At 41.8% G+C, this 22,919-nt stretch overlaps 1 protein-coding gene across 4 annotated transcripts; it reads left to right on the top strand.

The window, feature by feature from the left end:
* The first annotated feature begins 1,111 nt into the window (after positions 1–1,111).
* ZNF10 (zinc finger protein 10) lies at positions 1,112–14,796 on the top strand. 4 transcript variants are annotated; one of them, XM_033098040.1, is made up of 7 exons: positions 1,112–2,681; positions 4,977–5,063; positions 5,953–6,075; positions 6,630–6,756; positions 7,074–7,169; positions 10,970–12,409; positions 14,117–14,796. In XM_033098040.1, exons 1-7 carry the CDS (start codon positions 2,661–2,663, stop codon positions 14,182–14,184), a joined length of 1,962 nt encoding a protein of 653 aa, XP_032953931.1. In that variant the 5' UTR covers positions 1,112–2,660; the 3' UTR covers positions 14,185–14,796. The 4 variants fall into 4 exon arrangements, with proteins under 4 accessions (XP_032953931.1, XP_032953932.1, XP_032953934.1 ...); XM_033098041.1 differs by lacking the exon at positions 5,953–6,075; XM_033098043.1 differs by lacking the exon at positions 5,953–6,075 and having other exon boundaries at positions 1,112–4,235.
* The last annotated feature ends 8,123 nt before the right edge of the window (positions 14,797–22,919 follow it).

The raw sequence follows: 22,919 nt of genomic DNA, 5'->3' as shown, positions 1-22,919 counted from the left end.
CCCTCAATTTCTTGTGCAGACTAGACATCCCTGGTTATTTCAGCCATCGCTTATCTGACACTAAACAGTCGCATCATGAGGGAGGGGCCTGTTTGAATAGCCAGTACTCAGTTCTCAGCTCCTTGAATAGTACTTGGCACACTATAAGCAGCCAGCCAAGGTGTAGGAAGAAGGGAATGAAGGAACTATGCGTTCACTACACTTTCTAACTGTGGCATCCTGATTCCTTAAAATGAACCTGGTACTCCTCTAATAACACGCATACAGGGTACACGTAGCATTCACTTCTTTATCTTCACCTCCACATCTAGTATGTTACTGCCTTTGTCAGCTGAAACTTGTAACTAATCATTACTCCCATTGCTTGGGAAAAGGCTAAAAAACCCGTAAGGACAGGACCTGTACCTGGCGTCAGAGACCTCACTGCACGTGGACACAACCCCATGGTCAGCGAGCTGCGGCTCTCCTGCTGTGTCTTTGTTCAGTCCATGTAGCTTCTGGTATTAGGGACTGGGGGAGTAAAGAGGAAGAAGCACGAGCCCTTCCCGAGAAGCTAGGGAATGGCACAGGAGTAGGCTTTGTGTGGTCCTGCAGGGTGGATGGGTTTCTGCCGAGAGGCAGGAGGGGAGAACAGTGCTGGCAGAAGAGGAGTGTCTGTGGGCGTTGAGGAGGTTTGCTGTATGTTGGCGAAAGTGTGATTGTTTGATGGAACTTGTATGGCTAGTGAGGTAGAGAAGGCCCAGCCACAAAGAGCACTGAATGCGTGCTGAGGACTTGGTCCATTTTCCTGTAAGTACTGGGGGGCCAGCAGAGTTTTAAGCAAGCACTGAAACGTGTTAAAGGGGAGAGAGCTCGCTGAAGGGGAGAGAGCGCGACGCCTCATCACAATGCCTGAACCCAGGCCAAGGCAGCGGATTGTAGAGGAGAAGACGGATGGCAGGAAATCTAGGAGAGGGAGTGTACAGGTTCCAGGAACTGACTGGATCAGTAACTGACTAGTGTGACTGGGTCATTAAATGTCGATTTCTTTGTGGTTTTTTTTGGGGGGGGTTGGAGAGGAAATGCATTTTTATAGGGAGGGTGTTCTGGAACGGGGGAGGAGTTACTCCAGGAGGGGGTAAGGTTGGTGAGACTCAGATCTCCAAGAAACTTGAAGTGCTGGTAACTGACGAACTGGAGTCGTCCCCTGTCCTCCTTCACCTTGTTAGAACTGGCCATTTCCACAGGAAGCTTCCAGCAGCACTTCCCATCATTTGGGCAGTTTAAGTGTTGAACTTCATACTCTGTGCAGGCAGGTGTTTCTGACTCCAAAGCTGGCATGGAGTCTGGGGCTCCTGGCTCCTGCTCTAGTGGCATCTGAACAGGCCATTTTTCTTTTGACAGCTCGTACTTCTCAGCTTCGTATTCTCTGCTTGGTTTAGCTAGTGTATTGCATGGCATCATTTATTAATTTAAGGGATTAAAGTCTTTTAAAACTGTTGAAATAAGAAACAGCAAAATCATTTTATTTATTTTCTCTGTTTATGTGGAAAATAGGGAATGCCAACAATCTCTCTATAGATCATTGGTTTATTGTAAAAGGATATAATTGAGTAACAGCCGGATGGAAGACATGCCCAGGGCCAGGTCTGGGAAGGGCAGGAGCCTCCATGCCCTCCGGGCACCACCTCCCCTCATCCCCACGTGCTCACCAGCCCAGAAGCTCCCAACTGTTTTCTTAATTAGCAAACAAAATCCTTAGTGTGTGCCTGGCACTGTTGTATGTGTTTGACAAATATTGTCTCACTTAATTATCATCATAACCCTATGGGGTGGGCGTTGATTTATCCTCGTACAGATGAAGGACTGTTAGGAAATGACCTGGTACGTAATGGAGGAGGGGTTTGAACCCTGGCAGTCTGGCTTCAGTCCACACTTTTAGCACATGAGGTCAGCAAAAGAGGTTGGAGTACAAGACAGAGTGGTCTGTCCATTTTAGACAAAGCACTTAGCCCTGTGTGTGCCATGCAATGGCGTAGACGGTGGGGCTAGAGCAAGTAGATACACTATGTCCTGACAGTGCCCGGAGGTCACTGAAAATAGAGACCAAACAAGACCCAGATGAAACAAGGGAAACCTACATTTAAGCCAATCATAACTTTTGAAATCTTTACAGAAGACTGAGAAGTACCAAGGAGGAAATCTAGTACCAAGGAGGAAGGAAGCAGTGTAAATAAAGAGCTTCTGGAAGGAACAATTGAGAGACCGCTGGTGCCCTCCATGATAGGTGTCACTGGGGAGCGGATCAGGGCTGGAGGGCGGGGCAGAGCCAGCGTGCTTTTATTTATTAAAACGTGCATAGGATTGAAATGGAAATCAGTAACATCTCCAAAAGACAACACAGGCAAACCTTATGAAAGAAAACAAAATACAAAAGAACTGTAACTATAAACATATAGAAAGTGTTCAGCACAGTATTTAAAATGTGGAAATTAAAATTATGATCAAAATTTAAAACAAATTAAAAATGCAATGTTTATACACTTCTGCTTCTGGCCAAGATGGAGGAACAGGGAGTGGATTTACCGTCTTGCCCAAGTAAAAGCAACAACAACAAAAAGACGACATGACACGATTGTTTGAAGACGCTGGATGTCAGACAGTAAAGGACAGTCATCCCTATGAGATGCAAAACCAATGAGGTAAGCCCTCTGGTTGCCCCCGTGTGTTGCCGTGAGCGTTTTTCCAGGTTACAGCAGAGGAAGGGGGTGCAGTGGAGCCCAGCAGACTCCCTGAGTCAAGGACATGGCGCTGAGAATCTGGGGAGAGCTCATAGGACAGAAGACCAGACAGGGGACCTGTCCAGGGTCTTCTCGGGTAATCAGAGCCCCTATCAGCACGTGTGAGGCCATTGAGAGAATCCTCTCAGGGATTAGAGGGAATAGTCGCTGGCATTCACACAGGGAACAGTGCCTGGTGGAAGAAACCCGACTGGATAATTCTTCTAATTCCCGATTATTGGGGATGGAGCTATAGCTATAATGCACCAAAAGGAAAAATAACTGTCTACTTCAAATTCTACAGTCAGCAAAAATGCACTTCAAGGCAAGACAGCCTACAGAATAGGAGACAATATTAAAAATCATACATATCTGATAAGGGTTTCATATCCAGAATATAGAAAGAACTACAACTGAACGGCAAAAAGAAACAGTCTAATTTAAAAATGGGCAAAGGACCTGAACAGACATTTCTCCAAGGAAGATATGCAAATAGCCAATAAACACATGAAAATAATGAAAATGAAAACCACCAGGAGATGTCAGTTAACACCTCCTGGGATGACTATAATATCTTTTAAAATGGAATAACATGTGTTGGCAAGTTTGTGGGAAAATCGAAACCCCCGTGTATTGCTCATGTAAATGTAAAATGAAAAGTGTGGTGGGTCCTCTGACAGCTAAACCAAATATTACCACATGACACACCAGTTCCACTCCAGGGTAATCGCCTGAAGGAACTGAAAGCGGGGACTCGAGCAGGTACTTGTCTGCCAGTGTTCCGAGCAGCGTTTTTCACAACAACCGAAGGAGGAGACAACCCCAGTGTCTGTCAGCAGGGAAATGGATGGATTCCATCCATACAGTGGAATGTGATTCAGCCATTAAGAAAAATGAGGTTCTGACGCAGATAACAACATGGATGGACCTTGAAAACGTGCTATGTGAGTGAGATAAGCCAGACAAAAGAACACAAATAATGTGTAATTCCACTTACGTGGTATTGTTGACCAGTCAGGTTCATAGAAACAAAGTGGACTGGGGCTTCCCGAGGTGGGGATGACAGGGTGGAATAGGGAGTTACTGCTTAATGTGTAGGAGTTTCTGTTTGGGATTAGTGGTGATGGTTGTAGTTAATGTCACGGAATTGTACACTTAACAGTATTAAAATGGCAGGTTTTGTTATATATCTTTTACCATAATTTTAAACATTATTAATGTAACATAGCTAACCACTGAATTTGTGTGCTCTGAGTGGGTGAATTGTATGGGGTATGAGTCATATTTCAATAAAGCTGTTGAGAAAAGAAAAGCAAAATAAAGGCATCGTCAGGCATACAAAAGCTGAGAACTTGTTACCAGCAGATGTACATCACAAGAAATGTTCAAGGGCTCTCTGCAGCGAGGAAGGAGTTGAAACCAGATGGAAGTCAGCATCTATCTGGGTGACGTGCGCGGGCGCTGCTAGCTGCAAATGTATGTTTTTCTCTAAAGTTAAATATTTTTCAAAGGTAGTGGTTTCCTATTGCTGTGTAACAGATTTCCACAGATTCAGTGGCTTCACAGCTCCCACTTACAATGCACAGTTCTGTAGGTGGGAGTCCCACACAGTGTGGCTGGCTTTTCTGCTCAGATGCCCAGGGTCGGCTGGAGGCTGTGGGGGCAGCCCACTGATTGTTGGCAGAATCAGTGGTTCGCAGGTGTAGGACTGATGTCCCTGTCTGTGTCCATGCTGGCTGTCAGCCGGCCGCTGCATTGGGCTCCACAGGCTGCCCTCATTTCTTGCCACGTGGCACCTTCCAACTTCAGGCCATTGGGGACCCATCACATTTCTCATGCTTCACATCTCTGACTTCCCTTGTGTGATCAGCTGGAGAAAACACTCATTTCTTTATCTGTACAGTGAGGGTGTTAAATCAGGTTAGGGTTTGTTATTTGTTTGATTTCCTCCAAAAAGAGGATTTGTGGTAGTAGAATAATTTGATTCCGAATGAAATTTTGCATGGAACTCTGGGGGTTAAGGAGAAAAGGCAGTCTACACAGCCCTTTTCCTCCTACTCCCGGGAATGTCAGGCACTGTGGCAGCATTTCTGGAATGTCTGTCTCTCTGTGTGACGGTTTCTGCATTACACCTGCTGGTATGAGGGAGTCTAGGTGAGGATTTGTGGAACCTCCCAGTCACAGCAAACTTCCCTCGTGTTTCTCTCTTTTCCCCAGCTTCTCCTTCTCGGGACCTCACCTTACTCAAGCATCGCCAGGAACGAGGAGGGCATGGAAGCCAAGTCGCCAACTGCCCGGTCCCACGTGAGTTGGGCTGCCTTCTTTTCCACCTGAGAACCTAAGTTCTGAAGTTTCTTTGGGAACTTGAGAGATCGAATCTCAGACACTTTCCTCCAGGAGACCAGCACCCCGTCGTGTGCTTTGTCTGTAGTGGTAGTTTATTTCCTGTCATGCAAAGAGAAGGTTTATCCGAAATGCAGGTGGAGCAAAGGGAGGTCCTACCGAGGAATGAAACACTTTCATGCACATGGAGGAACTGAGCCCATAGCAAGCTTGCTCCCCAAAGAAGATGAGAGATCTGAGATGGGGGTGCCTGTCAAGGGGTCAGCTAGTCCCTGGTTGTCCTGTGTGTGGTTCTGGCTGTGTTAGCCCCTCCACGGGCAGTGCCTGTTTGGGAGAACTTGGGGACAAGCTATGAAATTAGCAAGGGGTAACTGCACCCAAGGCCCAAAGAGGTCAGGAGTGGACGTGGGAGCAGCCAGACCGGGGGCCTCAGGATGGACACTGGGCCCCTCACCCTGTCCCACTTCTCCCCCAGGGGGCCCCTCACATGTTGCCTGACGTATGTTGAAAACCCGCCAGAGCTGCTGTCGGTTTTGCTCTGGACTGCCCTGCATAATTGGAAGGATTTAGAAGAAAACTAGTTTATTACGTTCTGCCAGATACGTACTGTTTGTTGCTTGCCCTTCATTCCTGACAGTTCGTTTCTCTCTGGTATCATTTCCCTTCTGCCTGAAGGACCATCTCTAGCCTGTGTTTCAGAGCAGGTCTGTTGGTGACAAATTCCATTAGTTCTGCATTTGACAATGTATTCTGCGTCATTCCTGATAGGTATTTTCCCTGGACGTAGAAATTCTGGTTTGACAGTTGTTTCCTTTCAGCACTTAAAAAAATACGTTTGCCCTGTCCTTAGAGCTTCATGGCCTCTGAGGAGAGCTCCTCGTCCCCAGCCATGGTGCTTCTCCTGTGGTCATGGCTCCTTTTGGATGCGGCTCATAGAGGAAGGCCTTGCTTCTGTGTGGTGTTTCCTTATCAGGTTGTTTTGCTGCTTATGGAAATGTAATGTTTCTATTTTTATGCCTATAAATGTTTAGGAAAAATGTTTTGGATAATTATTTTTGGTCGTAAAACATGTCTAGCTTGGTCTTCCAAGCATTAGGCTATGCTGAATTCAAGACCATTTCTCCCTCTTTTCCAGCCTTGAATTAGGTTCTTTCTTTCACATAATATAAATGTAGGTTAACTAACTCCTGGTGTCTGGCTCCCCTTGCTTTAACTGTTTACAGCAAAGTTGATTTAAATAAAAGTGTGTCTGACAGATTCTAAATGTAAAGCACAGTGCTCGCTTCGGCAGCACATACACTAAATGTAAAGCACAACAGAACTGGCTTGGGGACAGTAGGTGCCTAAGAGCCTTGTGTGTCAGGATCGTCCAGAAGCCACCATAACTACTCCTGACACCGGGCACAGGGTCTGCCCCACCCCTGCCCCTGCCCCAGTGCTGTCTGCCTGGTCCCTCTCTGTGAGCATTCTGGAAAGGGAGGCAGCAACACCCATCCACTCAACGCACATTTGCTCCGTGCTGTTTAGACACTGGTGACCTTCACGGACGTACTTGTGAGCTTCACCAGGGAGGAGTGGCAGCTCCTGGAGCCTGCCCAGCAGGGTCTGTACAAGGACGTGACGCTGGAGAACTATGAGAACCTGGTTTCTTTGGGTGAGTCTGACCTCTGTGTTGGGGAAACTCCCTGCAATGACTTTGGTCCTTCACTGATCAAAAGCTGCGGAGACTCTGAAGCAGATACCAGAGGGAGCTGGGGTTCAGGGACCTTATTTCTTTGGGGCAAAAAATTGTTCTCATTTGTTGAATTTTTAAAAATGCTTGTTTTGCTGCCTCTGTAGCCTCACCTTGTCAGCTCTTCAGAGTCCCCCAGGACTGTGAAGAGGTTGGGAGTTCAGGTTGAATCTGGGATGCTTTGTATCCATCCCAGAGAGCCCCCACCCTGGTCCAACTCTATCTTTCCCTGTGAACAGGTCATCAGTGCGCCAAGCCGGATGTGATCCTACAGTTGGAGAAAGGGGACGAGCCGTGGCTGGTGGACAGAGGGAGTCCCCAAAATGCCCACCCAGGTGAGAACCAGACGAGAAGTGTTACAGGCAGGAGCATAGATGACCCGTTAGGCTAGAGACAGTGGTCACGGGTTCTCCTCATTTCTGACAAGAAGTCTGCGTTTACTTACCTCTGCTTCCCCGTTATTAGTCTTCTTTCTAGAATCTTGTCACACTTCCATTTGCCTCAGAGACAAAGGTGTCTTTTTCATTAAAACCATCGTTCTCTTGGTGTGCTTGTTACCAGCTCTAGCATCCCTGTTCTCTCATTTCCACAGAATCTTTTCTCCATCTTTGCCTGTCTCCCCCCTTTCACGTGGCCCCTTCCCACAGCCTCTGTGCAGTGGGACCCCATCGCCAGCCACTGTCTTGCGTGTCCTCTGCCAGTTAGAAAATCCAGCAGACTCTCGTCGTTCCCGAGCAGAACTGCTGCTCTCAAACACCTGTGTTCTCACTGTACCCTCACTCTTATTTAATGTTGTTATGTTTATCTTTTTTTGTTTTATTTTATTTTGTTTTGTTTTATTTTAATCTTAATGTCTAAAACACAAATCATTCTGTGAATTCCTGACATCACTTCTTTCCCCCATTGCCCTTTGTGTAGGAAATCAGGTAGAAGGTAACCTCCTGTCTTCCTCCTTCTGTGTTCTCTGTAAGCAATCTTCTCCCCATGCTCAGGACTCACACGTGTTCTCTGCCCTCTTGGGTGTCACTGAGTCACGCTGCAAATAGCCCACTGCGCACGGGACTCCTGCCAGTAACTGCACATAGTAGGTTCCTGCCAACACATGGCCTCCTGAGTCCCGTGCAGCCTGCAGCGTCTATGCCTGACACTAATGTCCACACGCAGGCGTCCCCCGCATCCTGGGCTCTCAGTAGGATGTAGAAAGGACCTGTCCGTCCAGCTGTCCTGTAAGTCTCGCCTCAGGCTCCCTCTGAGGCCCTTTTGAGTCCTCAGAGAACTCAGGTGCCTTCCTTTCCTGAGCTCCCACTTTGTTTAAGTCTCCAGTATGTTCTCCTTTAGTGTCATTTGATTCAACGTGGATGAGATACATAGGAACTTACCTCTCCTTTATGTCAGCCAGCGTAGGGGAAAGGTGGTTTCATTACACATGGTTTGGTTAAACTCGCAGAACCTATGGACATTGAGGACTTACTGCACATTTAAATGTCATAGACCATCTCTGACTTTTCATTTGGCTTGTAGCTGCCTCAAGGGCAGGGCTTTCAATTCACTGGTAAGATCTAGATCAGTCAGCTGCTCTCAGAAACACTGGGATGCAAGATTGTCCTGTTTTCTTTCATTTTTCTACTAGTGACTTTCTTGACTTCTTCCATCCGTGTGTTCATTTATTTAGCAAACTTTCCTGGATGTCTGTTGACAAGTATCCAAAAGTAATAGACTGAATCCAGAAGTTTACATTTTTACCGAGTATTTATTGTCAAAAGAAATTCTGAAACACGTGGTGCGTAAGGGAATTTGTCAGCGGTGTGAACTTCATTATCCAAAGGAAAAGTGTAATGAGTGACGGCTTTAAAATTCACAGGGTCAGATGACTAGTGCGTGCTCCAAAGTTTGAAGATAACCCACATGAGTGGTTATGTCACATGATACAGGAAGGGAGATTTTTAGGATTTTAAAAAAGGAAAGCACCCATCATTATGTCCATGCACTCCACCCAGTTTTCTCCATCAGTCCTCCGCCCCCATTCCTCATTACACATGTTCATTTCACAGTTTTCAAGTTGGTGTTTATAACTTGGAAAAGTTCTCCATGTCCTGAGCTGAGGGGTGGGGAGGGAAAAGATTGTGTATTTCCTGTCAGAACTCATCCAGCAGTCCGTGTGTGTGTATGTGTATGTGTGTATGTGTACAGGCAATGGGATATTACTCAGCCTTAAAAATGAAGGAAATCCTGCCACACGCTATAGGATGGATGGACCTCGAGCACATTATGCTGTGGGAAATAAGTAAGCCAGACACAAAAAACAGTAGTGTGTGATTCCAATTATGTGAGGTACTTAAAGTCGTCAGAATCAGAGACAGGAGTGTCGTGGCTGTTGCCAGGGGCTGGGCTAAGGGTGCGTGGGGAGTCGCTGTTTAATGGGGTAAAGGTTCAGTTTGACAAGATGAGCGTTACGGGGTGGATGGTGCTGCTGGCTGCACGATCCTGCACGTGTGTAATACCTGAACTGTGCACTTAAAAATAGTTAAGGTGAGAAATTTTATGTTAGGTGTATTCTACCACAAGAAAAAACAAAGAAAAGAAGTCAGGTCGGGGGAATCTCCTAACAGAGCTGTGAATGGGAATTGGGCTGGTGGGGGTTGGGTTGTACAAAGAAGGCAAGCAGGAGCCTGCACAAGGATTATGTACCTGGTGTATCAGTCCTCTGGCTGCCAAAACAAAGTTCCACAAACTGGGAGCCTTGAAACAACAGAAGGGTATTGCCTCACAGTTCTGGGTGCCAGAAGGCAGTGTGAGCAGGGCCATACGCCCTCCAGGAGAGGACCCCTCCTGCCTCTTCCAGCCCCAGTAGCCCTGGTGTCCCTTGGCCTGTAGGTGCATCAGTCCACCTCCAGTCTATGTGGCCACCCTCCCTGTGCTTCTGTCTCTGAATCTCTTCTCCTGGCCTACAAGGACGCCGGTCACAATGGACTAGGGCCCACTCAGCTTCTGTACTCCATCATCATAACTGATTCCATCTGTGACGATTCTGTTGCCAAGTGAGGCCACATTCTGAGATGGAGGCGGTAGGACTTCACCATGTGTTTTTCAGGGGACACAGTGGAGTCCATACACCAGGTAAATAAGTGCGGTGTCACCCCACTAGTGGAGGAACAGGTGGCACTGTGTAAATTGTGCTCTGATTCTAGGTTCGGAACCAAACATTTACCTGAGAGGCTTGGAGAATCAAACCTAGGGTCTTAACCAGGGGAAATAATCAGCAGTAACATACATGGGTACAAGCAGGTCGGCAAAATGCCCAGGAGAACGCGCATTAGTGCCCTGTCGTGTTAGTCCCATTATTAGTCAGTTGTCAAGTCTGGATGTCTCAGAACAAAGAAATCAGAAGACAGCAGTAATGATCCTAATGATCATTATAAATGGTTTTCCTTCAACCATACATATCAGACTTGGATGAGTTCACACCTTATGTAGTACTCGACAGTCTTACATGACAAATACTGTTGTCCTCAGGTTACAGAAAAGCAAAATTATTTTTGTAAAGTTAGCAACTTGTCTGAATTCACCACTAGTAGTGGTGAAGCTTAGGTTGGAGCCTGTACCTGCATGGCTTCTGTGTGGTTGCTTTTCCAGGCTATCATGTCCTTTCTGAGAGGCTGCTTGTGTCAGCCGTCTGCGCATTCTGAGTGCTTTGGTGACGTAGATAAAAGGCATTGCCTGACGTGGCTGTGCTCATGGTTTAGGATATTAAATTGTCCGTGCTGTGAGGCGTGCATGTTGGGGGAGAGCCTGGCAACAAGTAGACACGTTAGGTTCTTACATCATTAATAGGTTAGGTCATGGGAGCGCAGCCCTTTCTGTGGATTTCCTTTATCAGCATCCCCACCACTGCATATGTCGATCCCGTGTTTCATAACCAGTCCCGTGGCTTCTCCTTACTCTCTCTGTTCCTCGTATGTACTGCGTTGCCCAGCACACTTTGTTTATTACTGTGTTCTTCCTTTCTCATTGTCAATCAAGTTTACAGAGCTATATCAAAGCAACTCTACATGGCTTACATACCTTGTCTCCACGTATATCCCACCATTCTCAGTGATACTTCTTTCATTATGCAAAGCTTTTTCATTTCTTTCAGATTGGGATACTGCAGTTGAAATTAAATCATTAATTTCCAGTAAGAACATTTGTAAAGATAGACAATCCTATGACATTAAAATGGAAGGAATGGCAAAGAATGATCTCTGGTATTTGTCATTAGAAGAAGTCTGGAAATGTGAAGACCAGTTGGACAAGTATCAGGAAAACCAGGAGAGACATTTGAGGCAAGTGGCATTCACCCAAAAGAAAGCACTTACTCAGCAAAGAGTCGGTGAAAATGGTAAATATGGGGGAACCTGTCTTATTCCTGCTCAGCTGGTACTGAGAGAGTATTTCCATAAACATGACTCACATGCTAAGAGTTTAAAACATGATTTAGTTTTCAGTGGTCATCAGAAAAGCTATGCAAATAACAGTAATGCATGTGGCCAGACCTCCTGTCAGAACATTCACCTTATTCAGTTTGCAAGGACGCAAACAGGAGATAAATCCTACAAGTGCCCTGAGGATCATAACTCTCTGCCTCATGGCACATCACTTGGTATATCAAAGGGTATGCGTAGAGAGAAACGCTATGAATGTAAGGAATGTGGGAAATTCTTCAGCTGGCGCTCTAATCTAACCAGGCACAGGCTTATTCATACCGGAGAAAAACCCTATGAATGTAAAGAATGTGGAAAATCTTTCAGCCGCAGTTCTCACCTCATTGGACATCAAAAGACTCACACTGGGGAGGAACCCTATGAGTGTAAAGAGTGTGGAAAATCGTTCAGCTGGTTCTCTCACCTTGTCACCCATCAGAGGACTCATACGGGAGACAAACTGTACACATGTAATCAGTGTGGTAAATCTTTTGTTCATAGCTCTAGGCTTATTAGGCACCAGAGAACTCACACTGGAGAGAAGCCTTATGAGTGTCCTGAGTGTGGAAAATCTTTCAGACAGAGCACACACCTCATTTTGCACCAGAGAACTCACGTGCAAGTGAGGCCCTATGAGTGTAACGAATGTGGGAAGTCTTACAGCCAGAGATCTCACCTAGTTGTGCATCACAGAACTCACACTGGACTGAAACCCTTCGAGTGTAAAGACTGTGGAAAATGCTTTAGTCGAAGCTCTCACCTTTTCTCACATCAGAGAACCCACACCGGGGAAAAACCATACGAATGCCATGATTGTGGGAAAGCCTTCAGCCAGAGTTCTGCCCTCATTGTGCATCAGAGAATCCATACTGGAGAGAAGCCGTACGAATGCTGTCAGTGTGGGAGAGCCTTCATCCGGAAGAATGACCTCATTAAGCACCAGAGGGTTCATGCTGGGGAAGAGACCTATAAATGTGACCAGTGTGGAGTTACCTTCAGCCAGACTTCTCCATTTGTAGTTCATCAGATAGCGCACACGGGGGAGCAGTTCTTAACTTGTAATCAGTGTGGGGCAGCACTTGTTAGTAGCCCCAACCTTATCAGATACCAGACAGGTAAGATCAGAGAAAAAACTTACTAATATAATGAATATGGAACACTTCATTGTGACTGCATTTTGCATTGGAGAGTTCCTGCAGGGACGCTGTACAGATGTAACGTAGATGGAAGGGCTTTTAGTCTCATTAGTATCATTTTTTGCACTATAGAATTGGTCCTTGAGGGGGGGAAAAACCCAGATTTCACTTTAGTATACAAATACATCATATTTTTTTCTCTCCACAAACTTCTGCAAAAGTAATTGGCCTGGGAGCATTCTTGACCAAACCTTAAGTGTTAAAATCTGAAAAGGAACCATTAAGTAGTTGAGTTGTTGAGAGAGGTCCAGCTTAGGTACCTTCTTCAAAAAAATTAATGAGAGTTGTTGATTAAAATAGAAAGTTGATATCGTTATTGTAACAAAAGATGGAAAATAATATTCTAGTGAATTAATATACCACTTTTTACTTGATTGTCTCTCTCTTTTTAGACACTTAATAGTATTTAGTGTGTTTTACATGTTTGATGTTACATCTTGTTTAGCTGGGAAAATGCTTATAATGGAAAACAGAAAGCATAGTGCATTTACTGCTAGTACTACCCGTTTTAAAATGTATTTGCGTGTAGGCAAGAATTGAAAAAGTATTTATGGATAAATAAATAGGTATTGGGATTAGGACTTATCCTTTATTCAGTGTAACTAATAATTTTGGAAGACATTTTTAAGTATTAAAAAAAGGGTATTTTCTCTATTCCACCAAGGAAGAAGCTTCCAAGGAAGCTTGAGAACCACCTAGTAGCAAGCTTTCCCATTAATTCTAAGCTGTTTGGGTCATAGAGTTGTGCTCCATCAGACTGGGTGCTAAAGTCGTCTGGGAATTTTAAAACAGTGATTCTCTGGACGTTGGGACCTAGAGGAGATCTGGGTGTTTGAACACACCTGGGAGGGTGTCCATTTGAGTGAGAGCGGGTACGTGGTAATACTAAGAGCTCATATGCTCATGCGATAAACACAGCACTACCCACAGGCACCCTCCTTCCAAGGTGGCTGGTGGCCTGTCTTTGTGAAGAAGACAGTGGTTATGAGCATAAGCTTGAGCTAGACTACCCAAGTTGAAATCCCACCTCTGTCCAAAACTTCCTGGGTGAACTTGGGCATGCTACCTAACTTCTCTGTGCCAAACTTAGAGATATCCTCCTCTGTAAATTAGGAGTAATAGTACTTTGTAGGATTGCGGTGAGAATTACATGAGCAAACATATAAACCTCTTAGAAGAGTATCTGCCATACTCAGTGTTTTATAATTATTAGCTGTGGTTACTGTTATTACTGTTACTGCCCAACCCCAGTGTCTGTCCTTTAATTTAAACCTTGAGTGCTAATTAGAAGTCCTTGAGTTCTCAGTTCCCTCCCAGTCATACATGTTTTCCCCTTTTACATAAATCAGAACTTACCAGCTTGAGGATATCATTGACCCTTAGTGGGTGTATGAATTCATTTCTGAGGATCCAGAAACAAATTTTAGTACAATTTTTATAGAGATTTTCCCTTTGGGGGAGAGGATCCTAATCTTCAGATTCTCTGGTAAATCCATGAGACCCTAACAAGATTTTGGAAGAGAATCTGTTTTAATTCTCTGGTTGGTTCTATAAATGTTTCTCCTGTGTGCTGAATGATAAATAGTGCCAAGACCAATGGGACAAATATCTTGATGTTTCTTCCAGAAAAAAATCTAGAAGTGATTGTTAGATTCATGAGATCTGAGAACTACAAGGAACATGAGACCGTCTAACTCGTACTCTTCATTGTACAGTGGAGACACTGAGTTTGCTCAGGGTTCACACTGTGAGTGACCCAGGACTCGATCTATGGTCCCTCGGTCACTGCTGCTCTCGTCTGTGTTTCCATACCACTCACATGTGTACAGACTCCCACAGGACTAGTTTTCATCATAAGCACTGGTTCCCATGGGAGAAGAAGAGGAACCCCTGAACTGGGCCTCGTAGAATTTCTGATAACCTATGGTCCAACTTTCCTCAACTGTGTAATGGAGATGCTACTAGTACCTACCTCAGAGAGTTGTGTGGAGGAGAAGATAATGTGTGTAATGTGCTCACAACAGTGCCTGGGCCGTAGTGAGTACTGTATGTGTTAGCTATTCGTCATAATGACACTGCTGTCACCAACATCATAAGGAATGTAGGAAGACATACGTGTCTATGGGTGATCACTGAAACATCGTTTATGCCAGTGCAACATTTGCAATATAAAAATGATAATAGGAAAGTGGTTATTTATAGTATATCCATGTAATATTATGCAGGCATTAAAATTATGCAAAGTTTCATAACAGGGAAAATGTTGATGCTGGCATGTATTATGAAAAAAGCATGATAAATGTCAATATGGAATAAGTTCAAGTATGTAAAAATAAATGAATTGTAAAAAATGAAACGAATATTGCTCAAATTAAGGGAATTTGTCAGATTAATAACAGTTAACCTACATATTGGAATTGGCACTCACTTTTTTTTTTTTTTACTTTTCTGTTTTTTCCAGTCTCTTCAAAGAATACATATACATACTACTCTTAAGGTCAGGAAAATAATCTCGTCAGTGACAAAATATTTTGTCTTCAAAAGTACTTACCTGTAAATAAGCTACTAGAACCTTAATGAGAGCTTGGCAAGACCACAGGGTACGAGGCCAACATACGAGAATTGATTGCCTCTCTATGTAGCAGTGAAAAGTTTGCAAATGAAGTCAGAAGTACAGTCCCATTCACAATGATACAAAGATGTGAAACGTTAATGAAGTGAGCAAAGTCTGTACACTGAAAAGCATAAAACTTTTCTGAAGTTCAAGAACACATAAAGAATACATAATAAACACATGATAAAGGGAGAAATACACCATGGTCAAGGATGGGAAACTCAATGTTGTTAAGATAGCAATTCTCCCAAATTATTTTTTAGGTTCAGAGGCAGCTGTGTGAAAACTGACAAGGCAATCCAAAATTTACATGGAAATTTAAAGGACCTAAGCTAACCAAAGCATTTGTTTTTTGTTTTTTTGTTTTGTTTTTAAGAACAACGTTGGAGGGCTTACCCAACCCATTTCAAAGTTTACTATAGGAGTACACTAATGAAATGTTGGCACGAGGAAAGATATATATCAGTACAACAGTCCATAAATGGACACATGCACTGTCAACTAAATTTTGACACAAGTGCCAAAATAATTCAATGTAGAAAAGATAGTGTTTTAAGCCAGTGGTGGTATAACAACTGGATAATTGTGTGGGGGAAAAACTCCCCTTACATGACATTACATATAAAAAATTCAAAATCACAAACCTGAATGTAAAAGCTATAACTTTATAATATGTACAAGAAAATAGGAGAAAATGTTTATGGCCCTTGTCTAGGGAAAGATTTCTTATAGCACAAAAAGCAAGAATCATAAAGGAGAAATGATTAATTGGACTTCTTAAAAAATTAAAAACCCCATCTCTTTTGTAAACATCATTAAGTACATAAAAAGGCAAGCCACAGAATAGTGTGTATTCACAGTACATTTATCTAACAAAGACACGAAACCAGAATACAAAGAACCTTTATAAGTTAGGTAGTAAGACAAACAAAATATGTTACCAGATGCTTCACTTAAAAGAATACATGGGGCTGACTGTCCATTAAACCCATGTAAAGAGGCTCAACATTCATTAGTCACTAGTGAAATGCAAATGAAAACCACAAGAAGATAGTACTTCACAGCCAGTAGCACAATTAAAATTAAAAATGTAATAATTGATAAGAATTGAGAGATCAGAAACCTCATCCACTGCTGGTGGGATTATAAAATAATGCAGCCTTTATGGAAAACAGTTTGGCATGTTTTTAAAATGCTAAACATACAGTTACCACATCACATCAATTCCATTCCTTGAATTGAAAACTTAGGTCTATGTAAAGAACAGATCTTGTGTATAATAATTCACAACATGTGAATGGATAAACAAATTGTGGTATAGCCATATAATGGAATTCTATTGATACACCCAGCAGCATGGTTAAATCTCAAAAACATTCTAAGTAAAAGAAGTCAGACACAAAAGAGTACACACGGTGACTCCCATGTGTATAATTGTAAATCACAAAATCTATAATGACAACAGATGAATCTATGGTTGCCTTTGGCTGCGGGAGGGAGAGCAATGGGCTGCAAACAGGACCACAGTGGAACTACTGGGAATGATCTGTATGTTGTTGGTGGTGGTTCCATGACTCTCTTCATTTGCTAAACTCACTTTAAATGGACTCAGTTTGCTGTGTGTAACTTATACCTCAATAAAGCTGATTTAAATATTTTTTCAGAAAACCAGGGATTTGGGGAAAACAATCTGTAGCTCCAAGAGAATGCTAATAAGTAGTAGCAATTACTGATTTTTAAAACTGTAGATATGAGGTACAAACTGCTAAGCCCTTTAATGCATTAGATTATCTATAACCCTACATGAAGAACATAGTATTCTCCCCACTATAGTTAAGGAAACTAGAGTTTAGAATTTTTAAGTAATTTGTCCAAATTCACATAGCTAGTAAATGATGGAGCTTCAATTAAAAAATACCTAGCAAGTGTGTGGCCAATCTCAGTAAGATAATAGTACAAGGTCTTATAAAATTAGCTATTCTAATCTGAAAAACAAATAGTACCATTGTTATTCTCTCCAGAGACAAATTGACTCAGATCTTCCTCAAAACTCCTCTGTCTCCCTCTGTATTGTCATTATGTTGAAGATGCAATAACCTAAAATGATGCAGCTACTGAATAGAAATTAGAATCTCAATGGAAGAAAGTAAACTAAGTTCAAAAAAGTCACGTGGCATGCGAGTTACATGCACCATCTCATTTAAAGTTCACGGGAAATCTGTTCATATGTATCAACTTCCTTCCACTTCATGAGCTCAAAGTGACCCGTCCCAGGTTGCACAATAAGAAGTAGAGGAGCCAGGGTTCAAACCCAGATCACTTTGGCTCCAAAATCTAGTTTCTGCAACTCCTTGATGGCTCCACATCTGGCTAAGGTTCTTGGCAATTTCCAAAGAGGAATGGGAAACCACCGAGGAAATTAAAAATGCCTGCATCACAGTCTCCAAAGCTATAGGCCCACGGAGAATCAAAGTATCTTCTTCCATCCATTAAGCACACTCTGACTAAATGTGTGGCATTGGCTTTCCTGTTACATGGCAAGAAGTGAAAATAACTTGATAGGGTTAAGTTTGTCCTAAGCTAAGTTGCAAGCTGATTATGTTGCTAGTGTCTCAGCAGCTGTACAGGAATCAAGTAGAAACAAAGTAGTGGTGTATATAAACAGCTATTGGTCGAGGTTGGAAAGATACTTCAAGTATAAGATGAATTTAAGAGATGGATGGCAAAGGAATAGAGATTCCACAGATTTGGGCCTTCAAACGGTTGGAAAAGCCACCTACTTTTGACTCCATCCATTAGGAATTACGTTTTAGATATTTTTAGTGACAAAGTTCCCTCATCACACAGCCCTATGGCAAAGGATTAAATTTTGGGTGTATCACCTTACAAATGAGTTCTACCCTGACTGCTTGCTTTGGATTGAATTGTGTCTTCTCAAAGCTCATACTTTGAAGTTACATCTTCCAGGACCAGAATGCAGTCCCTTTTTGGATAAAGGGTCTTTACAGAAGTGATCAAGTTAAAACGAAGTCATTGGAAAGCACTAATCCAGTATCACTGTTCTTATTTTAAAAATGGGGTAAATGTGGACAGTGACACACATACGAGGTCTGACAATTAAATTTGTGAACTTGTTGCAACGATGTTGCTAACCTTTTTTTGGTTTCAGAGGGATTATTCATTATGAATTTATACCAACTGGACAAATGGTTAACCAAGTTTACTATTTGGAGGTGCAGAAAAGGCTGCATGAACGTTTTGCAAACAATTCATGGCTTTTGCATCATGACAACGCACCAGCTCACACAGCACTGTCTGTGAGGGAGGTTTTAGCCAGTAAACACATAACTGTATTGGAACACCCTCCCTACTCACCTGATCTGGCCCCCAATGACTTCTTTCTTTTCCTGAAGATAAAGGAAATACTGAAAGGAAGATATTTTGATGACATTCAGGACATCAAGAGTAATACGACGACAGCTCTGATGAGCATTCCAGAAAAAGAGTTCCAAAACTGCTTGGAAGGGTGGACTAGGCACTGGTGTCGGTGCATAGCTTCCCAAGGGGAGCACTTCGAAGGTGACTGTAGTGATATTCAGTAATGAGGTGTGTAGCACTTTTTCTAGAATGAATTCGCGAACTTAATTGTCCAGCCCCGTAGACTAAAATGATGTTAAGAGACACAGAAGACAGGTCTACTAGTCAGGAGACAGACCTATAACACATCTTTCCCTCATAACCGCAGAAGGAACCAATGCTACCGACACCTTGATTTTGGGTGTGTAGCCTCCAGACATGTGAGACAATAAATTTCTGTTTTTTAAGCCTATACTCTGTTGTAGTTGTTACAGCTGGCCTAGGAAGACACTGCTCTACTTAAAATTGCAGGTACCCCACTGGCACTACCAATCCCATTTACCTTTGATTTTTCCCATAGTACTTGTCACTTTTTTAAAAAATCAATATATCATTTATTAGATGTCCTCCTGCCTCAATGTATGACAAGGAACATTAGTTATTGATGTATCTTCTGTGTCTAATAATCGTGGCAGGCTCATACTTGGCATTCAAGAAATATTTCTCAAATGTTGAATAAATCAATGAAGAAATCAACATTCATCCAGTGAATCACGAATGGGGAGGTGTCATAAATTTATCGCCAACCAAGAAGTAAACACATAGTCATCTGGCAGCAAAGTGGAAGGGGAGAGGGTAGTTATTGGATAATGAAGACCCAGTGCTTGGCACATGGAGATACATCCTAACAGACAAACCACAATATACATAAAGGGTGGTACATGCAGAAGTGGGTAATCAAAGTCTAAAATGTGCATGCAAGACCAAAGGAATGAAAATAACCGAAACCACTTTGAAGAACAGTAAAAAGTGTTTTGACCTACTACTTGTCAAGGCTCACAGTAATGCTGTAAGAACAAGACAGTGATGTATTGGCCTAGGGTAATTTACCAGGAGTTGGCAAACAATAGATCATCGTCCACATCTGGCCTGCTGTCCACTATACTTCCCCCCAAATATGTTATGAAAAATTTCACCCATACAGAAAGGTTGAAAAAATTTTAGTTATCACTGATAATCCCAAATTTAAGACATTATTTGTTGCATTTGCACCAATGGTGCAAAAGCAATTGTCGGTAAAACAATTAGCATTTATCATGCATCAAGGAAATGGTACCAGAGTTTATTAATTAGTAGCTATTTTATTCACCACATTCAGTTTTTTAAAATGTGACATTTCACTTAAAGATGTTCTTAATGCAGCATTAAAAAATAATTTTATTGATATATGCAAGACTTCATTCCTTATTCTCTATCTTCATGCTGTTCTTATAAACTACACTTATGCACATATGTATCTATGTGCACAAACACTACACACGTTTGGGTATGTCTCTCACACACACACACAATTTTAAAAAAAGAATCATAAGCAGAATTTGTAAAAAGAGAAATAACGTTTCCTCAAAGCTTTCTGTAGCTCTTTTATTTTGAGTACTATTTCATTCAATTTTTCAATTGCCACGTTTTGCTGTAGATTACTGATATTCATTTTTTTGATAAAGGGCTAGCGCTAAAAGTTAGTTTATGTTTTCTATTTTCTGGTCTTTTTGACATTATTGCCCCCTAAATTTTCATAGGTCAATTAATGGACTTTTCCTTAAAAGGTAAAGGATGATATATGACACTTCATGGATGGATGGCACTTATTCTTCCTTTCTTTGCGTAATTGTTTCTGCCAATTGTAGCCTTTCGCATTTGAAGGGAATGACAGTGAAATCAAATCTATTGTCTATGTAAAATGCTTACTATCTAATAGCAGGTCTTAATTTTAACAGGTTTTTAATTTAACATATTCATATACACAAAACATACAATCCAACCAAGGAATGCATTACACATCCAGACTCTGATTAGTGTTCACATTTAGACATCAGATGGATTATACCACTTACTAAATTATTGACTGAGAGAAACCAACTTGATAAAAACATACCTGTTACAAGAAACACAAGTGCTTCAAAAGAAAATGTATTTTATAGTAAAAAGCACTAAGACAATTTAATTAAGCTATTGCAAAATATGGACAATATGGAGCAAAATGAAAGACAAAATAAAAATACAGGACTAAATACATTCTGGAAAGACTATTCTAAAAATTAGCTTTTTAATCTCAAATAGTGGATTTTCTAAAAATAATGTAATTTTATTAAATCTCAACTCTTGAGTACCTATGTTGTAATATCTGTGCAACAAACATTCTGTGATTTATATTGAAGTTCCACTGCTGTCTCCAGAAAATCACTTGTGTCATCATTTGATTTGGAAGCTGAACTTTGCATGAAAGAAAATTCATGCAAAACAAATGACAGCATTTCTTTGCAATTTAAAATTAGGCTTCAAATGGAATATAGAATTTTGGAAAACTTGTATCTGCCACTGTGAATGTCACAGCTTCCAAGTACTTAAGACTAATGATGATATGGAATATGATTATTTATATTATGAAATGGAATGTGTCAACATTTGGAAGATCCACATGTGAGGTCTTACAATTAAGTTTCTGAACGCATCCCAGAAAAAGTGCTACATACCTCATTGCTGAATATCACAATGGTCACCTTCGAAGTACTCCCCTTGGGAAGCTATGCAGACACCAGTGCCTAGTCCATCCTTCAAAGTCATTTTGGAACTCTTTTTCTGGAAGGGCCATCAGAGCTATTGTCGTATTACCCTTGCTGTCCTGAATGTCATTAAATGTCTTCCTTTCAATATTTCCTTTATCTTCGGGTAAAAAAAGAAGTCACTGAGGCCCAGATCAGGTGAGCAGGGAGGGTGTTCCAATACAGTTATCTGTTTACTGGCTAAAAACTCCGTCACAGACAGTGCCATGTGAGCTGGAGCCATGAATTATTCGTGGAAAGTTCAGGTCGTCTTTTTCACGCAGCCTTTTCAGCACTTTCAAATGGTAAACTTGGTTAACTATCCACTTGGTACAAATTCATAGTGAATAATCCCTCTGATATCAAAACAGGTTCGCATTTTCATTGCAACAAGTTCGCAAACTTAATTGTCTCTGAACCCATAGTTTTCCAAATAACCAGAGAACAATGTTACACATTCGATTACAAAAATATTACAAAAATGTTACAAAAAAGTTACAAAAATGTTACAAAAAATGAACAATGTTACAAAAAACGATTTAAAGTGCAAGATACACCAGTGGATTTTAATGTAATATTGAAAACAAACAAAAAAACCCGGTTACCTGCGTAAGAAAAATAAAGACCTCCCCCAAGACTGGAATGTGGAGGGCCTGTAGGGGGAGCTACAGGGACGGCATAAGCTCCGCAGGAAGAGCCCCTTGGTTATAACAGCTCTCCAAACTCCTTCTAGAAAAGAATCTCCCTTTTGTGCTGGGGACTTGCTGCATGGCTCTCCATGGCTGCATGTACTGGGCGGCAATTCTTTTTCCTCACGTAAACCCATTTTTTGTTGTTGGAGGAATATCTAGCTGATTCTATTAAGGTCAATACCCGTATGATTTCAGGTTGTACACTGCAACTCAGGCATCCCTTATTCATCCTGTACTATCTAAAAGGAATACCCACAATTATCTGATAAATACATTAAAATACCCTGTTTTCCCCCACTACGTACCTCTGTGTAGCCTTACTTCCTTTGTCTACTTCCACAAGACAACACCTGCAGCCTGAATGCAGAGGCCAATATGAGAATCCAGCTGTTTCCTATTAAGCCAGATTTTGGAAGCGTTCCCCGTCACCCACAAAAATGTGTAAAAGTTTGACTTCTCACTATTTTTTCTGGGAAACTCATTCATATAGAATTGTTATTAATGTTCCTATGTTGTTATGAATGTTTTAATCATTCAAGTGTATATTAGGAATTTTCTATTTCCAAGAAGCAGGGACCTGTCACGCCTGTGCTATCATGGTCAATTATATTAATTATATATTAAAATAATTATATATATATTTTACTTTTAAATTAAAATAATTATATTATTTTAAATTAAATATAATTAAAATAATTATATTATTTAACTTAAAATAATTGTATTAATTATATATTACAATTATATATATATATATTTTTTTTCACTTTTATTTATCTTAAGTGTGTGTTTCCCAGGACCCATCAATTCCAAGTCAAATAGTTGTTTCAATCTAGTTGTGGAGGGTGCAGCTCACAGTGGCCATGTGGGGATCAAACAGGCAGCCTTGTTGTTAAGAGCACTGAATTCTAACCAGCTGCCCCGATTCTCTATAGTTTTTAAAG

Source organism: Rhinolophus ferrumequinum, chromosome 25, assembly GCF_004115265.2.
Source record: "Rhinolophus ferrumequinum isolate MPI-CBG mRhiFer1 chromosome 25, mRhiFer1_v1.p, whole genome shotgun sequence".
In the NCBI taxonomy this organism is placed as follows: domain Eukaryota; kingdom Metazoa; phylum Chordata; class Mammalia; order Chiroptera; family Rhinolophidae; genus Rhinolophus; species Rhinolophus ferrumequinum.
The sequence above is the reverse complement of the archived record's forward strand: the minus strand, read 5'-3'. Positions and strand labels throughout refer to the sequence as shown.

Coding starts and splice junctions, on each gene's coding strand:
- ZNF10 (XM_033098040.1), top strand. CDS start 2,661: ATGAGATGCAAAACCAATGAG. Junction 6,076..6,629: donor GTGTGGTGTTTCCTTATCAG/GTTGTTTTGCTG, acceptor CGTGCTGTTTAG/ACACTGGTGACCTTCACGGA. Junction 12,410..14,116: donor CCTTATCAGATACCAGACAG/GTAAGATCAGAG, acceptor TGTTTCTTCCAG/AAAAAAATCTAGAAGTGATT.